The following is a 20,419-nucleotide window of genomic DNA, read 5'->3' on the forward strand; positions in this document are numbered from 1 at the left end:
TTCCTCAGTGATCATAGCCTTGGTCTATCATCATTCACGCTAAATCCAGCCCTCTCAAAACTATGTCGCCACTGTTCAAATTGGCTCCCAAGGTCTCACCATCTTCTGCACCTATCACTAAGTCAGCAGAGAACAGCAAGTTCCAAGGCAGCTGCCTTCATATGTTCTCACTTATCATATTCATGACAATTGCAAACAAGAAGGGGTTTGACGCTGAGCACTGATGCAGGCCAATGTTTACTGTTAATTCTCTACTGCAGCCCTATTTAGTCTGGACGACAGTAGTCATTCCATCATACCTATCCTGGATAAGCTGGACATAGCTTTCTGGCACACCTTTCCATTACAAACTCCACCCAATTAATTCTCTTGGCACATGACTGTATGCCTTCTCCTGGTCCACAAAGTCCATAGCCAGTTGCCATCTCTTTTCTCTCAACTTCTCCATGAGGATTCGTAGCACAAATACAGCATTAACAAACTTGTAAGATAAGTGATGCTTTCCCTTCCCAGTGACTTTGCCAGGAAGCCAGGACTCATTATTATTATTTCATTGCAGTAGTGCCAAAGGTCTTCAGCCCCATCATGCTGGGCCCTGGACAAACATAAGACAGTCCCTGCCCTGAAGAGTTTAGTCTAGAAGGCCTTGTCTACACCATGCATTGTACTGCTCTAACTACCACAGTACAGTTAAAGCGATATGATTGCCCTGGTGTGGATGTTGTTATACCAGTGGAAAGGGCTTTATACTGGTATAGCTATTCCCATATAGGAATGGGAATACTTTATACTGGTATAGGGCATCTTTTTGCCTATATAACTTCATCCACACTAGTGGTTTTATCATTAACAAATGACAGCCCTAACTGAAATAGTTATACCATTTAAAAAATGCATGTAGACCATATCTTAGATAGGTGGGTTCTATTCTCAACTCTGCCACTAACAATTGTTCAGTGGCCATGGGGCTGTGTCACCTATCAGTGGCTCATCACCATAGCCCTTTATAAAATGGGGATAATACACCTAATACCTTCCTGGTACAAGTCTTTGGAGACTTAATTAATTAACGTTTGTAAAGCATGTTGAGATTCTTATATGTAAAGAGCTATCGAAGAGCAATATAAGGGCTTGGGGTTATGGCATGGGGCTGGAAGTCAGGAGAGATGGATTCTACTGCTGGCTTCACCTCAGTTTCCTCCTCTGGGAAACAGATACCAGTGACGATCTCCCATACTTTATTAATTAATGTTTGAAAAGTGCACTGATCTATTGAAGAGAAAGGTGCGATGTAGGGATAAAGTATGATTGTAATAATTCTGTTTTCTGGGATGTAACAGTGCAGTCATGACCCCTGTTTACTGTTGACCCTTGTTCTGCGTGGGGCCCAGATGGCACACCAAGCACTGACTAATCCTGCAATAAGAAAAGAAGTACTTGTGGCACCTTAGAGACTAAGAAATTTATTTGAGCATAAGCTTTCGTGAGCTACAGCTCACTTCATCGGATGCATTCAGTGGAAAATACAGTGGGGAGATTTATATACATAGAGAACATGAAACAATGGCTGTTACCATACACACTGTAACGAGAGTGATCAGGTAGCAGATTGACAGAGCCAGAAGAGTACCCAGAAGTCACCTACTACATGACAGGCCCAACAAATAAAATAACAGAACGCCACTAGCCATCATCTTCAGCCCCCAACTAAAACCTCTTCAACGCATCATCAAAGATCTACAACCTATCCTGAAGGACGACCCATCGCTCTCACAGATCTTGGGAGACAGGCCAGTCCTTGCTTACAGACAGCCCCCCAACCTGAAGCAAATACTCACCAGCAACCACACACTACACCACAGAACCACTAACCCAAGAACCTATCCTTGCAACAAAGCCCATTGCCAACTGTGTCCACATATCTATTCAGGGGACACGATCGTAGGGCCTAATCACATCAGCCACACTATCAGAGACTCGTTCACCTACACATCTACCAATGTGATATGTGCCAGCAATGCCCCTCTGCCATGTACACTGGTCAAACTGGACAGTCTCTACGTAAAAGAATAATGGACACAAATCAGACGTCAAGAATTATAACATTCAAAAACCAGTCGGAGAACACTTTAATCTCTTTGGTCACTTGATTACAGACCTAAAAGTTGCAATTCTTCGACAAAAAACTTCAAAAACAGACTGCAATGAGAGATTGCTGAATTGGAACTAATTTGCAAACTGGATACAGTTAACTTAGGCTTGAATAAAGACTGGGAGTGGATGGGTCATCACACAACCTAAAACTGTTTCCCCATGTTTATTCCCCTCCCCCCCTTTTCCTCAGACGTTCTTGTCAACTGCTGGAAATGGCCCACCTTGATTATCACTACAAAAGCCTTCCCCCCCCCCCCCCCGCTCTCCTGCTGGTAATAGCTCTGGTTACAGTGTGTATGGTAACACCCATTGTTTCATGTTCTCTATGTACATAAATCTCCCCACTGTATTTTCCATTGAATGCATCTGAAGAAGTGAGCTGTAGCTTACGAAAGCTTATGCTCAAATAAATTTGTTAGTCTCTAAGGTGCCACAAGTCCTCCTTTCCTTTTTGCAAATACAGACTAACAGGCTGCTACTCTTAATCCTGCAATAAAATTCTCAATTACCTTCAAAACGTCACCTCAGTCCCTCGGGTCTAGAAATCTAAAGGGATGCTGCCAAGAATTCTTCTATCAGTGGCAGAACAAGACTAGAACCCAGGAGTCCCAGCTTCCAGCACTAACCCCCAGACTTCACTCTCTAAACTGGGAGTACAACCAGAAGACAGGCCTCCCAAGCCCCCTGCTTTTACCACTAGATCTCATACCTGTCCCAGCACTGGGACTATAACCCACGAGTCCGGGCTCCCAAATCCCCCACATTGGGGCTCGGAACAGAACCCAGGAGTCCGGGCTCCCAAATCCCCCCACCCGCTAGGGCTCGGAATAGAACCCAGGCGTCCGGGCTCCCAAATCCCCCCACCCGCTGGGGCTGGGAATAGAACCCAGGCGTCCGGGCTCCCAAATCCCCCCACCCGCTGGGGCTGGGAAGAGAATCCAGGAGTCCGGGCTCCCAAATCTACCCAACCCGCTCAAGCTGGGAAAAGAACCCAGGCATCCGGGCTCCCAAATCCCCTCGCTGGGGCTGGGAAAAGAACCCAGGCGTCCGGGCTCCTAGCCCCCACCCCCGGAGACCAGACCACACTGCTCAGGGAAGCGACAGCCAGACACGTGCGCACCCGCAGCCACCAGCCAGGCACAGCGAGCTTTGCAGGCAGCCCGTGATTGGCTCCTTCCGCCATGAAGCCCCGCCTCCCTGCGACGGGGCAGGCCCCCCTCGCTCCGCCTCCCCGACCTCTTTCCCCATTTTGATTGGCTTGCGCTGCTGCCAATCGAGCCCTCCGCCGGCCCGGGGGCGGGCTGCCTGTTGCGTCAGCAGGCGGCGTCCAGTGACGAGGGGGCAGAGCCGCAGGCGCCGAGCCCCCATTGGCGGCTGGTGATGTCAAGCTCCCTGCTCTGGCCGCGGCGGCTCCGCGGGAGCGCAGGCTGGGCCAGTGGCGATGTAGCGGCGGGCGCGCCGGGGCAGGGGCAGGGGCAGGGACGGAGGCCGGGGTCGGACGGATCCCGGCAGCAGCAGCTCCAGCTCCAGCTCCCAGGGCAGGGCAGGTCAGGTCAGGTCAGTGCTCGGCGCGGGGGTCCCTGCAGCCGGCCGGGAGCGTGGCGCAATCCGGGGGGCGCGGGGTGCAACCTGCTGGCGGGTGACCCGTGGGGGGATGTGCCCTGCCCTGCCCTGTTCCAGGGTCCGTCCCTATCACCCCCTCCTTCCGCCCCCGCTCCTGCTGGCACTGGGGACTCTTATTTGGGTGGGGGGACCTGCCGCCTCCGCGGGGTTTACGCAGTTCGCTGGCGGGGGTGGTGTGTGAAGGAGCCGCCCCTCGATGCAGCCTCCTTGCGGGTATGTCAGGCTCCTCCTCGGGCTGTTGCGAGCGCCGGGGGCGCCCACAGGTGCTGGAACTGCGGGGTGCTGCAGCAGCCCCCCCCGGCTTGAAGTGGTTTCCGTGAGATACAGGGTTTGGTTTCATTCAGTGGCTCTCAGCGTCCCCCCTGTACAGATTGCCCCGGCACCCCTGGGGGTGCCCCAATAATAGGACCCCCCCGCGGTGGGACTCCGCATGGGTGGTGCTGGGGTGCGTTCTCCTTCGCAGGGTTGCCAGGGCATGTACGGTAAGGATAGCGTGCCTCGGAGAGGTGAACGTGACATGGGAGTGCATTTGTTTTTCCTTAGGGAAGGAGGCTTATGGGTCAGTCTCCAGCTTTCCCTCTAAATCCCCTGGATGCACCCTTTCCCCGCAGGGGCCTTGTGGGTGATGGGGTCGGGGGGGGGGGTAGGCTGTGGGGGTGATGGACTGGGGGTGGGCAAGTCCCTTTAAAATTCTGTATTTGAATGGGATATAGCTGGGGTGGATATTAGATGGTACTTGACTCAAAAGCCATTTCTTCTGGGCAGGAGGGTTTTGCCGATGCCATTGGGGGTGTTATTGGTGGGGTGCGCTAGGTATTACCTAGAGAGAGGCAGGAGATTAATTCATGGAGAACTTGACGCCCAGTGAAGGTGAACAGTGTGTGTGTGTGAAGGTTCCTGTTCCACTCTTAGACTGGAGGTTGCGGGTAATAGATGTCGTCAATCCAAACAGCCAGGGTGGTGAGTGGGGAGAAGTTGAGTTTTTTGAGGTGTGACTCAAACATGTATTTGGACTGGAGCTGGCTGGATTACTCAGATTCCTGAATCAGAGGCTGGCCGACCTGTGTACAGTGACATGGCTAGTAATGATAATAAATGATCTGTTGCCTGAATCAGTCTGTCCGAGGGAGTGTGAAAAGGAAGCACTAAACGGCAGTGGTTAACGAAGCAGCAGTGTCCGCTGCTTAGTGTATTGACACTATTCCTGGGGGGTGGTTTTTAGAATGTACCACAATGAGCTTTCCTCCACCCCCAGTAAAGATTCCTGCAGCGGAAGGGAAGGAAGACTTGTCAAGGTAGCAGGTTGAAACTTTGTAGTTTCATGTGGGGTTTTTCCTCTTGGGGGCTTAGGGTCCCACTAGCTTTGCACTCAGCACTGTACCCTGTGTTCAGGGTATGCCTTACAAGCAGAGTGGCTTGTCATAGCACTGTCGTTGCAAGATCCGTTCAGCAAAGCTGGGATTCACCTTCCAAACTTAGTGATGGTTCAGTGTGGTAAAATGCCTTCACTCATTACACGCTCCCCCTTCCGCGTATGATACCTAATGGATTGTGTCTTGGGAGGAGGGCGGGTGTTCGGTTTGTATTTGAGCTCCCAGCCAGCACTGAGTAGAACTTGGTACTCGCTAGGGGTTTTCGTACAACAACGAAGTTACTTAGCTGTCCGGCAGTAGCGGGGAGAGAACCCTGACCTTCCAGCTCTCCAGCAATCCAAGGCCTATCTTGTCCATGAAGCACTTGTGATTCTGTCCAGCAGAGGGCAGCAGTACGCACACCCTGGCCTGCTCAGGACTGTGCCCATTAAGCATGGTATCCTGCTATGGCAGGGATGGGCAATAATTTTCACAGGGGAGCCACTCCACGAATTTTTGTAAGTCGTCAGGGCCCCACATTTCTGCTATATTAATGGAGGGGGTGTGGGGTCTGGGAGGGAGTTTGGGTGCAGGAGGGCTGTGGCGGGGGGTTGGGGTGCAGGAGAGGGTGAGGGCTCTGGGAGGGCGTTTGGGTGCAGGGGGTGGTTCTAACCTGGTGCGGGAAGGGGTGCGAGGTGTAGGCTCTGGCCAGGAGGCGCTTACCACAGGCAGCTCCCAGCTGGCAGCGCAGCAGGGCTCAGGCAGGCTGCTTGCATGCCATGGCCCCACGCCGCTCCCAGAAGCAGCTGCAGCCAGCTGCTGCTGGCACGTCTCTGCGCGCCCCTTTGTGGGGAAGGAGGGCAGCAGGGTCTCTGTGCGCTGCCCGCACCCCCAAGCACCACCCCCTATAGCTCCCATTGGCTGGTTTCTGGTGTGAGGATGGTGCTGGGGGCAGGGGCAGCATGTGGAGCTGCCTCTTCCTCCGCCCACACACACACTCCTGGGGTGCGCAGAGTTGTGTCAGCAGTAGCCGGCTGCTTCCGGGAGAGATGTGGGGCCACAGCAGGCAGGCAGCCTGCCTGAGTGCTCGCTACGCCGTGGGACTTTTAGCGGCTCGGACTCTGAGATCGCGAGGGGCAGAGGAGGCTGGACAGCAATGTTAGATGGGCCGGGTCTGGCCTGCGGGCTGTATTTTGCCCACGCCTGCTCTATGGCTTGCTCTTATGTTTATTGCAAATGATCAGGGAAATTTGGCTCTTGAACTCGGAGGCTGCTGACCCGCGTGTCGGCTGGGGAAATGTTCCACTCTGCTGTCAGGCCTGTGTGGAGCCTGCAACCGGCCATCTGGGGATGTGTGCGCATCCGCTGCCTGGCGTTGCAACAGTGGCTCTCAATGGCTGAACAATGGTATTTGTCCTCTGGACTGAGCACATCTGTTCACTCTGTCTTGTGACTTTGGTGCATGAGCATCCCAAGCAGGACTTTACAGGTTGGGAGGAGGTGATGGGAGATGTCTGGGCTGGGTGGGGGGAACAGAACAGGGCAGACCATCCACCGCACATAAGCTGCGTGAGCTGTGCCTCCTCCCCATTTCTCCTCTCTTCTTCTCCCCTCCCTCCCCCCCATTTGACACTGTCCCATTGCTGTGTGTGCCAGGAGTTGTGAGGGAGGGTTAACTAGCTCAGCAGCATAGTTCTGGAGAGCAGAATAGTAAAGCCATTGAAGGCCAGTGCATGGGAGGGAAGCGTTGCTGAATGAATGTGCCATTGTGCTGACAGAAAGGTTAGATCAAATATTTGTATCGCTTGTTTCTCTCCTGTTTTAAGGTGAAAGCGCGCAGCAGTCCCTGGAGCGTGGGTGTGAGCCAGGCCGTCTCTCAATGCCAGCATCCCTGCCAGCGCAAGCTAGGCTCACCAAGTAACCCTATCTGGGAACTTCCTGTTCCTTTAGTTAAGAGTCATCCTTGCCACGTGGTGTTAGGTGAGAGATTCCCTTACACGGGAGGACAGCCGAGGCTCACTGCTGTAGTTGGAGCTGACTGGTGACCCAGCTGTTCTGCAGAGAGCAGGGAAAAGAGGCTGTAAGGCATGAAAAGGCCAGTGCTGTCAGCTGCCAGACACCAACCAAGACTTCTCTGCACTGTCTCCCCCTGAAAGCAAGGTCCCCGGGAAGAAGAAAGCAGATCTGTAGCTCCAAAGAAGAGAGCTCATTCAAGCGGTCCTTTATTTTTAAACTCTGATCCTCCCAGTTCCTTGCCTGGTTAAGTAATTAACCTGGAATGACGCAAGGAGCTGAAATCAGGGGAATTTCCTTTATTCTTTTAAAAGGATAGAACCCAAATTCCCCGCGCCCACCCGAACTTTTTTTTTTTTATAAAATCCTGCTTTATAACACCCAGGTTTGAAAGACTTTGTTTCATGTTTTTATGTTTTCCCTGCTTCCCCTTAAAAACAGCTGAACACAAGTCCAGCTGCTGGAGCCAGGGCTGAGTGGGGGATGTGGAGTGTTGGAAGAAGAGGCACTAAAGTTTGAAGAACCAAAGAAGAGAATCTGGGAGACTGTGTGTGCTTCTACAGCCCCTTCTTCTGGGAACAGGAGAACTAGAGCCAAAGGATTGTATCTGGAATCTCCTTCTTCTCCGCCGGTTTGGCGGTTGGTGTCTCCCGTTTCTGGATTGTGCTTGATGGGGATCTCTGCTAGGGGATCAGCCTCTGCAGTCGAGGGCAGGCACACAAGAACAAAGGAGGTGGCATCTAGATGCAAGAAGGGGCATTGGCTTGAGCCCTGGGCAGAAGGTCTTTTCTGGGACAGCTGCCTGCTGTAGCCCTGCCAAGTTGAGGGTTGGGGGGGACTTCCGCTCTTCATCATGTCCTCCAAGCTGGAGCAGAAGGAGGCTCACCAGACCAATGGGGTGGTGCTGCCAATCCTGGCTGTGCCTGTAGACTGCCTGACCAGTCCGGACCGGCAGCAGCTCGTGGAGCCCTCCGAGTTCTTGGAGCCCGACGGAGAAGGAGTGGAGGTGGTGGTGCTGGAGTCCCATGCAAACGCCAAAGGGGTGCGAGAAGAGGACGCCCTGCTGGAGAACGGCAGCCAGAGCAACGAGAGCGATGACACAAGTACAGATCAGGGCCCTGAGCCTGCCTCCCCACTCAAGGAGACCTCCTTCTCCATCGGGTTGCAGGTCCTCTTCCCTTTCCTGCTGGCCGGGTTTGGGACGGTAGCTGCTGGCATGGTGCTGGACATAGTACAGGTAAGGCTAAAACCCGCTCTTAGTTTGGGGACACTGCATGGCTTGGGCTCCGAATCCCATTACCTGGCTTGATTCTGTCCCAAGACAGTGATGACTCAAAAGCTGGGACCATGGCGTGTGGTGGTGGCGGCCTGTGTGAAATGAGGCGTTGCTGTCCAGTTCCTGGGCAGAGTACTCCGCAGTGCTAGTTGGGCTGGGCATGTGGGCTAGCGAATGAATTGGCCCAAGTTGCCTAACAGGGGTATGTCCCTAGTCAAGACAAGAGCTCGCTGGCAAAGGAGGATGTGAGAAGCTTTTCCTAACCCAGGGCATGCTTCTCTGTGTACAAAGAGAAGGTTCAGTGGTTAGGGTGTTAGCCTGGGACTTGGGAGATCCAGGCTTAATTCCCACCTCTGCCACAGACTTCCTGTGAGAGTTTGGGCAAGTCACTTAGCCTCTCTGTGCCTCATTTTCCTATCTTTACAAAGGAAGTAAGAGCACTGCCCTGCCTCACAGGAAGGGATAAATGCATGGGACTGTGAGATGGTTGGTGCCCTAAAAATAAAGGGAAGGATAACCGCCTTTCTGTATACAGTGCTAAAAAATCCCTCTGGCCAGAGGCAAAACCCTTTCCCTTGTAAAGGGTTAAGAAGCTAAAATAACCTCACTGGCACCTGACCAAATGATCAATGAAGAGACAAGATACTTTCAAATCTGGAAGGGGCGGGGGGAAACAAAGGGTTTTTCTGTCTGTGTGATGCTTTTGCCAGGTACAGATCAGGAACGCCGTCTCAGAAACTCTGTTAAATTAGTAAGTAATCTAGCTAGAAATGCGTTAGATTTCCTTTTGTTTAATGGCTGGTAAAATACGCTGTGCTGAATGGAATGTATATTCCTGTTTTTGTGTCTTTTTGTAACTTAAGGCTCTGCCTCGAGGGATTCTCTATGTTTTGAATCTGATTACCTTCTAAGGTATTTACCATCCTGATTTTACAGAGGTGGTTCTTTTACCTTTTCTTGAATTAAAATTCTTCTTTTAAGAACCTGATTGATTTTTCATTGTTCTTAAGATCCAAGGGTTTGGGTCTGTGCTCACCTATACAAATTGGTGAGGATTTTTATCAAGCCTTCCCCAGGAAGATGTCTCCAAGTGGGCTCTTTCCCTGTTCTTTGTTTAACACGCTTGGTGGTGGCAGCATAGGGTTCAAGGACAAAGCAAAGTTTGTACCTTGGGGAAGTTTTTAACCTAAGCTGGTAAGAATAAGCTTAGGGGGTCTTTCATGCGGGTCCCCACATCTGTACCCTAGAGTTCAGAGTGGGGAAGGAACCTTGACAGTTGGTTACCGTGGTGATGGGCACTAGAGAAGTACCAATGGCAAACTTCTTTCTCCAGTGCTTTAAGGCAAACTCATCACTTGGGGAGGGTTGGAATTTAGGCATCTGCTTCCATTTCTGGAGATGGTAGGTCTAGACACAGCCACGTCTCATTCTGTTCTGAATCTGGAATTGTTAGAACCAAAGAGCAATGCTATTCGAGAGCTCTAATGTGTATTGGAAGGCTGGGGGCTAGAGTCAGTGTAGCAGTGACTACGTGTGCAGCTGTTGTGGAGTTCATTCTCTGCTGTGCTTGAATGTGCTTTTTCAAGAGCTCCCATGGTTTGGCACGTGGTTACTTAGGGCTCTCGTTAGCGGCTGCACCATGTTGCTGGATCTCTCATCAGAGTTGGACGTCAGAGACTCGAGTCACTCGTTGCAGTTTGTGGGGGATTATTCTTTGCCTTAGCACTTAGGTCTGTGTGCGCAGCCTGGTGGAAGTATGATTTCTCCAGTCATGGTCCACACACAACAAGTTAGACAAGGGGTCATGCTGAAGGCCCCGTTCTGCCCTTGGTCACTTGTCTGCCGCTCTACTTGGAGTTAGCTGTGCAGCTCCAGGCGTGCTGTTTAGCCCCCACATCACTGACTCATGGCTCCTGTAGAAGAGGACGGGCATGCTTTAGTTAACGGTGGGACATTTTCCATGAGGTGGCCCTTCAGAAGGGATGGTGGGGTGGTCGGCTACCTGATCCGCATTAAAACTGGGATGACTTCGGGGGCTGTGGGCAGGCAGAGAGCCCCCTCATTGTCCAAGGAGACTGGCTCAGTCCTGATGTTGCCCCAAGGGCTGGTTGGAGCCCAAACTGATCTGAGCAGAGTTGAAATATAAAATCAGTCTTTCCCTGAAAAATGCTCAAAGGCTGAGTTGGAAACAGCTTTCTGGGAATGTGTCTGCGGGGGACCCTAGTTCTAAAACTCGGCAACTCTGGATGCTGCGTTTTGTGTGTGGGTGGGTTTGCCCTGCATGATTTTGGCGATCCATGTTGGAGTCCTCTGACCATTCAGTATTGACTCCAGCAGAGCAGGGGGAAGGCTTCCCTGAGGAAGCTAGAGCATCTGATTTTATTGTAGTGTGCTATCAGCTACCTGAACCTCTTGGACTTGTATCATAACAGCCCCTGAGAGTGGTGACTTGCATTGCAGGGGGTGCAACCAAAATGAACAAGCTGTGCAGTTCGCTTGGATTTTATGTGGGGAAGGTGACCTAGCTGACCATAGATCTGGTGCCAAAGTCACACACTCTGACCCTGGTGTTCCTAGCACTTGTGTCCTTGGCAGCTGATCAGCAGCTTAACCATTTCCCAGCTGTCCTGAAGGGCTGTGGTTGTGAACCAGCTTCCAGAACAAGATAGAAAAGGGACTTCTTTGATCTGTGTTTCGCTGTAATGTCACACAGCAAAAACGTGCATCAGTTGAAGGGAAGTAAAAACTGATGCAGGGAATAAGGCACCAGTTCGTTGTGTGTATGTGAGGTTATTTATCTGAGCAAAATACAGCAATCCTAATGAAGAGCTGCTGTCAAAATAAAAATCCGGCTTTGAAAATCCCCACACAGATGTCCTGAGCTGTGGTGTGCAACGCCGCTTGTTCAGGGAAAGCCCCTGGCAGGCCGGGCCGGTTTGTTTACCTGCCGCGTCTGCAGGTTCGGCCGATCGCGGCTGTCACTGGCCACGGTTCGCTGTGTCCGGCCAATGGTGGCTGCGGGAAACATCGGCCAGTACGTCCCTCGGCCCGCACCGCTTCCCGCAGCCCCCGTTGGCCGGGCAGAGCGAACCACGGCCAGTGGGAGCTGCGATCGGCCGAACCTGCGGATGCGGCAGGTAAACAAACCGGCCCGGCCCGCCAGGGGCTTTCCCTGAACAAGCGGTGTCCCAAGTTTGGGAAACGCTGCTCTAAATCATTCAACATGAAAATACTTTAACCGCAGTCACTTATTGCTATGGCACAGCATGGAGACAGCACCCGGTAGTTTCAGTCTTGGGTTTAGTATACTAGCTCTACCATGTCTGAGCTGCTGGGGAATGTTTAAATCAAAACAGAAATGTTGGTTTTGTGAGCCTCACCTACCTGGGGTTAGAACAATATTTCTCCTTCCCGCTCTCCCTCCAGTTCACTGCAGACCTGTCCCTTAAAGCCATTTGTGGGCCTCCCTTCGAAGCAGCTAGTACTGCCCACTGGATGGACCCTCGGTCTCATCTGGTGTGGCAATTCCTATGGCTTTACTGGGACATTTATTTTTAAAATAGCCCCACCCCTTAGTCACCGGTTTTGAGTCCCTGCTCTTTTTGAAGCCCTAAATCAACCTGAAGGTTCCTCTAAACAAAGATCTGCCCTAAAGACAGTGGGGGTGGAGGTGGGAGTAACACAGTGCAGGGGGGAAGCGGTAACACGGCAGCTTACTGGATCGGTAGCCCTCTTTTATTTCTGAAGTCAAACTTCATCATTCCTCAGTCACCTGGCAGCTCAACACGTAACTATGCAGGGTGTGCTGCCAACTTCTCAGTAGGTGCCTTTAGCCTTGGTATTAAATGATCGATCGAAAGGCCATGGGACAAAAACCCAGGCAGTCTGTCTTTTTGACGTGCGCTCCTGCAAGATCCGGGGGTGGCCCTCTTGGTAAAGGGCAGTGCCTTTGTTGTCTTGACCAGACTGCCCGCGGTGCAGAGGGATTGCTCACCCATTGCACAGGGCAGTTCCGGAGGGGGCCGTTGGGGAGGAAAGCTTCTTCCCTGCTGGGTGTATTGGTCTCTGCCCAGTGTATGCTAGCGCTGCGGGCTAGCCCTGTCTTGCCCCGTTGAGCTGTTCCTGCTGCTAACAAGAGAGCGTGCTGAGAATTTGCCATTCAGCAAGGGGAGCCCTCTACCCCTTTGTGCTCCTGGAGGGCAGGGTTCTGACCAGTGGGCAAAGCCTGTGGCACTCCTACAACAGGAAGCCACTGGGACAGCCCCCTTCCATCCGCAGAGCCCTGGCTTGTTGACCATGCCATCTGGGCGTGCTGCAAGGCTTGTCTGCTCCCCCTCGGGGGTGGGCTGAATGGGGAGGGTCGTGTCTTTCTGGGGGTGGACGTTATGTTGCTTTTGATGTACACACCATGACTGGCTGTAGTCCGGTGAGAGCATCTCCGAAGCCCGTTGTTCCAGAGGTTGAGGTACTACCGTAATTGGCATGAGGGAGGGTATGTAGCTGGTGGCCCTAGATGTGGCATGGCCAGTATGTTGTATAATAAGAGAAATACATAAGAACTAACCCGCTCTTTGGTGGAACATCGAGTTTGGGAGCTGGTGGATCACAATCTGCCCATGTGGCTTATAACATGATCTAAGCACAGCTTGACTCTGCCAGCGGGGATTGAGCTGAAGAGGGTGTGTGAAGGAGAGAGGGAAGGAGCTAGGATGGGCATCTCATGTTTACTCTCTTTGATCATTGTCCAGCCCATAGAAAGTTATGTCAGATATGGAATGGGGCCATGGTCCCTGCACATGCCTGTAATTCACGAGGAGAACCGTACATGACATGAAATCTCCTTGTCACCTGCATTTCGCCCACACATACCCTGAATTTTGGGGTCAAATGACTCAAAGCGAAGTGGTGTTGGAACAATTGTGTTTTTCCAGGTTGCAGGTGGCACCAAGTATTTACTGGCAACCAGGGCCTGACTTCTGGGTTTGGTTTGTAGAGGGTGGGGCCCAGTCCCTGGACCTAACACTCCAGGGGTGGCATGGGGATAGAAGGCAGAATATGCCAAGTGTCTTTACTAAGGTGCTCTCTGGCCTTGTGTCCTCCCCAGGGTGCTTTACCCCTTCCTTTCAAGGGATCACTAAACATCATGCTGCTGGAGTCTCCTCTGAATGAGGAGACCCTGCTCCTGCTTAGAACTGTGCTGCTCTGAAACACCCAAATATGGTTACCCAAAACACACGACGGAGTTTTAGATGCAGCTGTTGTCCTTGAAGTAACAGCACTTTTGCACAGGCCTGGGTCATCTCTTGTTCAGCAAGACTGTTGCAAAAGCTCCACTTGGCAGGTGGGTGACTGTTGATGGCATGTGCTAGCTCTTGAACTTTACAAGTATAGTCCGTGACCTTAAAGTGCGGCTACCGTTGGAAGTTTGTGTGACTTGAAAATTTAAAAAAGTTTGATGTGGTTCCATATTTATTTTCAAGGGGTGGAAATTCAGTCTCCAGGCACTCCTACTTTCCTAACTGCTAGGGCTGCAAATACATCCTGTGGTCTGACCATGAAGCAATTTATCCTTTGTGTCTTCTATGACTGATCACCCATAATACTCTCTGCTGTGGAGCTTAACTGACAGTGTAGCATGTGAAGTGGAAAGAGTCCACGTTTCACTCTCATGTATTTTTAGCCCTTGTTACTACCAAGAATTTAAAAGCTTGACTTGGTAAAACTTTCAAAGCACCTTACTTCCAAAGGTGCTTTTCAAAATGAGACTTTATTTTCAATGAAAGTTAATGGGATTTAAGAACATAAGTCTCGCTGACTTTCGTTTAAAGTTGGGTTCTGAAGTGCCTAAGTCATGTTTGAAAAGGGATTTAGCTTCTTGTGCTTCTGAAAGTTTTACTCCAAGTTCAGTGTTTAATTTGTAATGAAAGAGGTGCCAGGGCTCAAGCAATTATTTTGTATTCAGAATTGATGCAGGAAGCCCAGCGGTGCCGGGGCTATGAACTGCCAAGCCCTGGCACAGATCAAGTACTGCCCAAATTTCAAGTCAGTAGATGTGTCAGCAGACAGCTGAGACTGCCAGGATTTGTTAGGTCTTTCTGTTGACTGTCTGATTCCCCTCTTCAGCCTTAGAAACACTTTCTCCTCATGCTGTTGACAGGGGTGAGAGGGAATTTGAATGACTGTCAATGGCATGGGTCTCTGCTGAAGTTCTGTGCACAATAGCACTTAAGTGGAGGCGGGGGAGTTGCATTATCCCCTAAAGGCCTGTTCATTGGGCACACTCCACTGCTGTGAGCTTTGTGCCCCATAGGAGGCATTGGGGCTGATATAAATATGCCTGTATGTTGGGCTTATGTAACATCTTATAATAAGAAAGTTGGCAGGAGCCCATGGGTCCTGCCCTCTGCAGCAAGCAAGCTGCTGATGCAGGTGAAAAGTCTTGTTTTCCCTCCTTGGAAGTGGCTCCCCCCCCCCCCGCCCCTTCTAGGAACATTCCTGGCTTGGCACAGTGTCTGCCCTGCTGAGGGAACGTGCTGTAGCAGGTTCTGGTTACAAGTTACAGCCGCTCTCTTGGCACTAGCATACTGTGCAGACTTTTAAAGGTCAATGTACAATGGCGATATATGTGGTCAAGAGAGGGGGAGGGCTGGAGGTTCCTCTTGCTGCCGCCTGGACCTCCCGCTGTCGTGTCCCTTGTGGCAAGGGCAGGGCTCTTGTATAATTAATACGAAGGGGCTGCTGGATACCGACTGACCCTGTGGCCCTCTCTCGTTCTCTAGCTCCCAGGCTAATGCTTGCTCTGCCTACTGTTTCCACATGTCCTGGCTTGGACTTGGGCGATGGGGGAGATTTTTAAAAGCCCTGGAGCTCTCCCAGAGCAGCAGTCCCCTTGGCCACACTGAGCCCCAGATGAAATAATAAATAGCTGAGCTCATTTTCCAAAGTGCTTGATGTGGGAGGCCAAGCGTGACTACTTGACCTTGTTGCCTCTCTAAAGATCCTTTTGTCAGAGTGTGAAGTGCCCAAATGTCTCGGTGTATCCATAGACTTATTTTTTAAGCCCAGAAGGGACCCTTCAGATGATCTAGTCTGACCTGAGTAACACAGACCATGGAACTTTGCCCAATGAGTCCTCCTCCTGGTCCAACTTGTGATTGAACAAGAGCATGTCGTCTTCCCTGAGCAGCCCCACTGACGCCAGTCACTGCAGTGCTGAGAACCTGGTGGAGAACCTGTCCTCCCTGACTCCTGTTGTCCCAGCACTGAAGGTAGAGGACACAAAAATTGGAAAAATAAACAAGGTGATTGAAATCCTTCCCCGCGGGAAGGGGTTACTAATGCAGGTAAAGAGCTGTCTATTTGCAGTAAGTTTTAAGTGTGCAGGGCTCCTTGTAATAGACGAGAGCACACATCTGGCCAGCTGTTGGGATCTCTGCCAGTCTAGAGCTGCACCAATGGCAGTGCAGCTGTGGGAGATCTAAACAGCCCGTCGTAGTCAAGGCCTTAGTGGATATCATGAGAGCAGCAGGAGCCGTAGTTGCAAATACGTTAATTGTGGGAACATCTGGTGGCAGCCTTTCTAGAGAGCATGGTCATCCTGGTGCCGTTGCACCTGTCTGAGTCTTGCCCAGCCTTTGCTGTTACTAATTTGTGTTACCATAGCACCCGGAAGCCCTAGCTATGGACCAGGACCCCCCTGTGCTAGGTTCTGTACAAACAGAACACAAAAACACTTCTTGCCCCCAAAGAACTTACAGTCCAGGTATTAGACTTGAGACAACAGGTAGGTACAGCTTGATGGGGGAGTGCCAGGACACAATGAAACGGCCTTCCATTCAGACTCGGTTTTGACCCGTGCCCCCGTCTTTTGAGATACCAGCGTGTGCCACCATGGGAAGGGAAAAGCGTCCTGTCTGTGTCCCCACCATCCTGTCAGGAGAGAGGCAACTCATGGTGTTCTCTGTAGTGTTGCCTAAGGGAAGCTGCATAAGGTACGTATTGTTGGGAAGGCAGATGGGCCTTTCTCAAAGAGACTGAGACACCACCATCACCATGCAGATCTATTCCAATGGTGCTTAGCTCCCCTTGCGGGCAGGCAGGAACTGAGCAATAGAGGGGGCAAAGAAGCCTTTTGCTCAGCGCTTATGAAAGTAAAGCATCGACCCCTTGAGGTTTTTCCAGGCCTTCTGTTTTTCAGCTGTGGTCTGGGTGGTTTGTTTCCCATCCTGCCTTAGGAAGCCAGCTGCTCTGCTGTTGGTCTCTTTACCCTGCAATTACTCTTCATCTCTTTCCTGAACAGTCCAGTGTTTAGCTCTGTCTTGAGCACAAGGAAACCGACTTGGCTGTGGGGGCGGAGTAGGCAGCAGCATGTCTCCTAGCAGTGCAGGTTCCAGAGCGAGCAAGGGCGGGCTCCCTCCCTTAGCGGGATAAATCAGTCTGTCCTGCTCCAGCAGAAGCCAAGAGCATGTGATGCTGTCTTTTTCTGGGGTTGGCGGAGGAGGAAGGCAGTGGAAATTTTGGCAGCATGACGTCTGTGTTTGCACCCCATACGCGGAGGGGATGGTCTTGTGGGTCGGGCACTAGACTGGGACCGAGACCTGGGTTCAATTCCTGGCTCTGCCAAACACTTCAAGTGACTGTCCAACACTGGATCTGTCTGTGCCTCAGTTTCCATGTTTGTAAAATGTCTTGTCTGTTTAGACCGTGAGCTTTCCAGGGCAGGGACCCTCTCTTACGAGGTATATATATGCAGCCCCTCGCACAATGGGGCTGTGATCTCTGCTGGGCCTGCAGAGGCTACTGTCAAGCAAATGAAACATCAGAATAACGCTGCAACGTCCCAGGGAAGGTTTGTTCTAGTTTTGTGTATTCACGGGCCACACGGAGTCAAAATGTCCAACTGTGAAAATAATGAAATTCACTTCCGAATGAACATGTAGCACAGGTAGGTGATAACTGACTGTGTAACATGTCTGTGTCTGTTCATAAGAGCAGGGCCTGTTGGTCTCAGTAGATAGACGCTTGATCAACAATAAAACAGGCTCCTACCATTGACAAAAAGAGGCACAGTGTTCGAATCCTGCCCCTGCCTTTCATGCTCCAGTAGGAGGTGGAGGATGACTCCAGTCATTGCTCTAGGAAAACAGCGGCCTTCCAACACTTGGATGCACTTTGTAAAGAGCTTGGCTGTCCCGTGGTCTCAAAACAGGGAAGGAATGGAGCCACGGCTGGGGGTAGAGCCAAAGTATTTGGGGTTGGGGAATTACAGTTATGACCAGTTCCGTGTTTCACTTGCCACAGATGTACTTCTGAAGGAAGGAGAGCTAGAAATTAAGCTCCTCTACAGTCTGGCTGGTATTGTAGTGCCTTGTAACTCCAGTTATGGAGCAGGAACCCATTTGCGTTAAGTGCTGTCCAAACAGAACAAAAAGGCGGGGGGGGGGAGAGGAGGGGCAGAGAGCGAGAGAGAGAAAATATGAATGAATGAATTAATACATAAACACTTTTTGTCTTGCAGCACTGGGACGTTTTCAAATATGTGACTGAAGTGTTTATCCTGGTTCCTGCATTGCTGGGACTGAAGGGGAACCTAGAGATGACACTGGCATCTCGTCTTTCTACAGCTGTGAGTATCTAGGACGGGATGGGGAGGGATGTTCCATGTCTGCTTGTGTTTGTCTATGGAGAGGAGGGGTAAAAGAGAGCTGTTGCGGGGAAGGCCTGCCATGTAGCCCCTGCCCGTGGACTCCTTTGCACCTTCCACTGACTTTGTGGTGGCTTAAATCACTGATGGATTTGCCTAGATATAGACACTTCATTTTGCAGTTGCTCTGAACTGTATCATTGTGGGCTTGCCAGTCTCAAAGGCTCCACCAGTTTCCCCTCTCTATCCCAGGCTCCACCAGCTCTCCCCTGGCCAATGCCACTGCCAGTCCATTCATTTGGTTTGCCCTCCGAGGTCAGGACTCGCTGTGCTTCTCAATGAGTTTTCAGTATTACACAGTAGCGAGTGTTCCTGAAATCCGGATAAATGTTACCCTTCCTCTTCGTGATTCCATCCAGTCAGAGCAGTCGAGACGTTTCCTGTCTGCCCCCCCCCCCCCCGCCCCGTCCCTTCTCTTCCCCCTCTCTCTCTGTCCCTGAACTATCTTCATGGGTGTCCTGTGTCCAGGACGCCCGCTCACACAGCTATTGCACCTGCCCTGGTTCGATTAGCAGCATACTGAGTCATGAGAGAGAACCACCCCTTTTTGGGGTGAGTGGGGTGGAAGAGAAGAACCTGTTTTTAAGCATTTCCCATAAGCAGGGGGACTTCAGGATCAAGTCAGATAAGCAGTCGGCAAAAGAGGTGCCTATCACAGTTCATGGCAACTACACCTGTATTTCCCCTCAGAGGTCCAGCAAGGGCACACACAGCCTGTTGCCATGTGTGGATGGAGACACACGTCTCTCCCTTCTGACTGGGGTATCTTCAGGCTGAAGGGTTGTAAGCAGATCCCAGCACAGAGACTAATAACAGAGTAACTGACACAGTTAGGCTACTACCCAGCTCTTTCCATGCACTTATTTATTTTTAGGGTAAAAACATTACAAAGAGAACCTATTAAAAACAATAAAAGAACCTACACGCGTGGTAATAAGCTTCCCAGGGATCACCCCAGCGCTCTAATGGCCTCTCTAATACCTCCTATGAAGCCTATTTCACACACATTGTCACAAATGTGGTTTTGTTTTTTTTTTAAGTTCCTAACATTTCCCCAGGGTTTACATTAGTCAGGCTCCTGGAAAAGTTACATGCAGTCCTAAAATAACACATCAACAATTGCATGTTTAATATGATGGACCCTGAAGGTATTCAACTTAATTTGATAGGGCATGTCCAGCATATTGCGGGAAATTGCCCTCTGTCACCGTGGCCACTTTGTCAAGAGCCTGGCAATTCAGGAAGGGGTTTTGAATATGAGTCGAGCAGGAAGACTGTTTAAAGTCCTAACGCCTGGTGCACGGCTCTCCCCTGCCCTGAGTGCTGCTCTGCGCTGGATCCAGAAGAGGGGTGGGTGTGTTTTGCTGGGAGAGTTCTGATCTAGTTGAAGGGGATCTGATTTGTGCTTCAGGAAACTGAATACAGAAATGGCCCAAAAGCAGGCTGGGGAAAGCCTGTGTGTGGCAGAGGCTGCAGGGCTTTGAGAGAATCGTGCTGCAGGGGCCTGTCCAGTAGAATCCTGCAGAGAGCATTGGCATCCTAGCTGAAAACCTCTAGGAGTCAATAGAACGGCAAGATCGGGCACGGCCTCTGTGTGAGTGCAATGGCCAGATCCATAAAATAGTGAGCTTCCCAACTGAGATGGGGGCAGGTGCACCAGCCAGCTCAGACCGGACTAGGCTAGGTGCCTGAATACCAAGCTAACGCAGTTAAAACCGAACTGCTTCTGGTCAGTGCTCGGGCACTACTATAGCGGTCTGTCCCTGTAGCCGAGCCACGCAGGAGGCCTGGAATCCTTTCCTGTTCGGGACTGGAAATTCTCCTCCCTTTCCGTAAAGCGCATTCCTCCAGGGTGTGACAACAGGTGACTGCTGGATGTTTCCATGCCTCACAACACACCCCACAATGGGTCCGCAGCTGTGATTCTTAAAGCACAAAAGTACCAGCTGCCTGCAGCTCAACTCTTAATTCTCTCCACCCCCTGAATTAACACATTCAGCCCGGACCTGATCTTCAGGGGACAGAGGCGCAGGAACCTGTGCTCAGAAATTGCTGACTCAGACTGCTAGCCAGGGAGGATTTTGGGACAATGCACGGGCAGGACTTCCTGGACACGGTCAGATTGGAGGGGAGCAGTGAGCACAGCTGGCAGAAAGCTTGGGGAGAGTTGCGTGTCTCTCTATCTCGGCCATGCCTCTTTAGTACCTCTGAGCCCTGAGCCAGGGGAGTAATGCCAGCTGTGGTTCTGAGAGCGGCTCCCTCTCCTCTGCCTGCTGCCCAGCATGTGTCCTGCGGGGC

General features: G+C 51.3%; 1 protein-coding gene across 5 annotated transcripts in view; it reads left to right on the forward strand.

Annotated features, from left to right (window-relative positions):
* The first annotated feature begins 3,564 nt into the window (after positions 1–3,564).
* SLC41A1 (solute carrier family 41 member 1) overlaps positions 3,565–20,419 on the forward strand; it is a 31,042-nt gene continuing 14,187 nt past the window's right edge. For 2 of the 5 annotated variants that reach the window (XR_013348525.1, XM_077839292.1), the window contains exons 1-3: positions 3,565–3,711; positions 6,956–8,379; positions 17,936–18,043. Coding sequence is in view for 4 of the 5 variants with exons in the window: in XM_077839292.1 (XP_077695418.1) it covers positions 7,996–8,379; positions 17,936–18,043 (492 nt within the window). In the remaining variant the exon portion in view is untranslated. Of the gene's footprint in view, positions 3,712–6,955; positions 8,380–15,371; positions 15,720–17,935; positions 18,044–20,419 lie in introns of those variants that run through there. The other 3 variants (XM_077839293.1, XM_077839295.1, XM_077839294.1) reach the window with 3 other exon arrangements.

This window comes from Eretmochelys imbricata, chromosome 21, assembly GCF_965152235.1.
Source record: "Eretmochelys imbricata isolate rEreImb1 chromosome 21, rEreImb1.hap1, whole genome shotgun sequence".
In the NCBI taxonomy this organism is placed as follows: domain Eukaryota; kingdom Metazoa; phylum Chordata; order Testudines; family Cheloniidae; genus Eretmochelys; species Eretmochelys imbricata.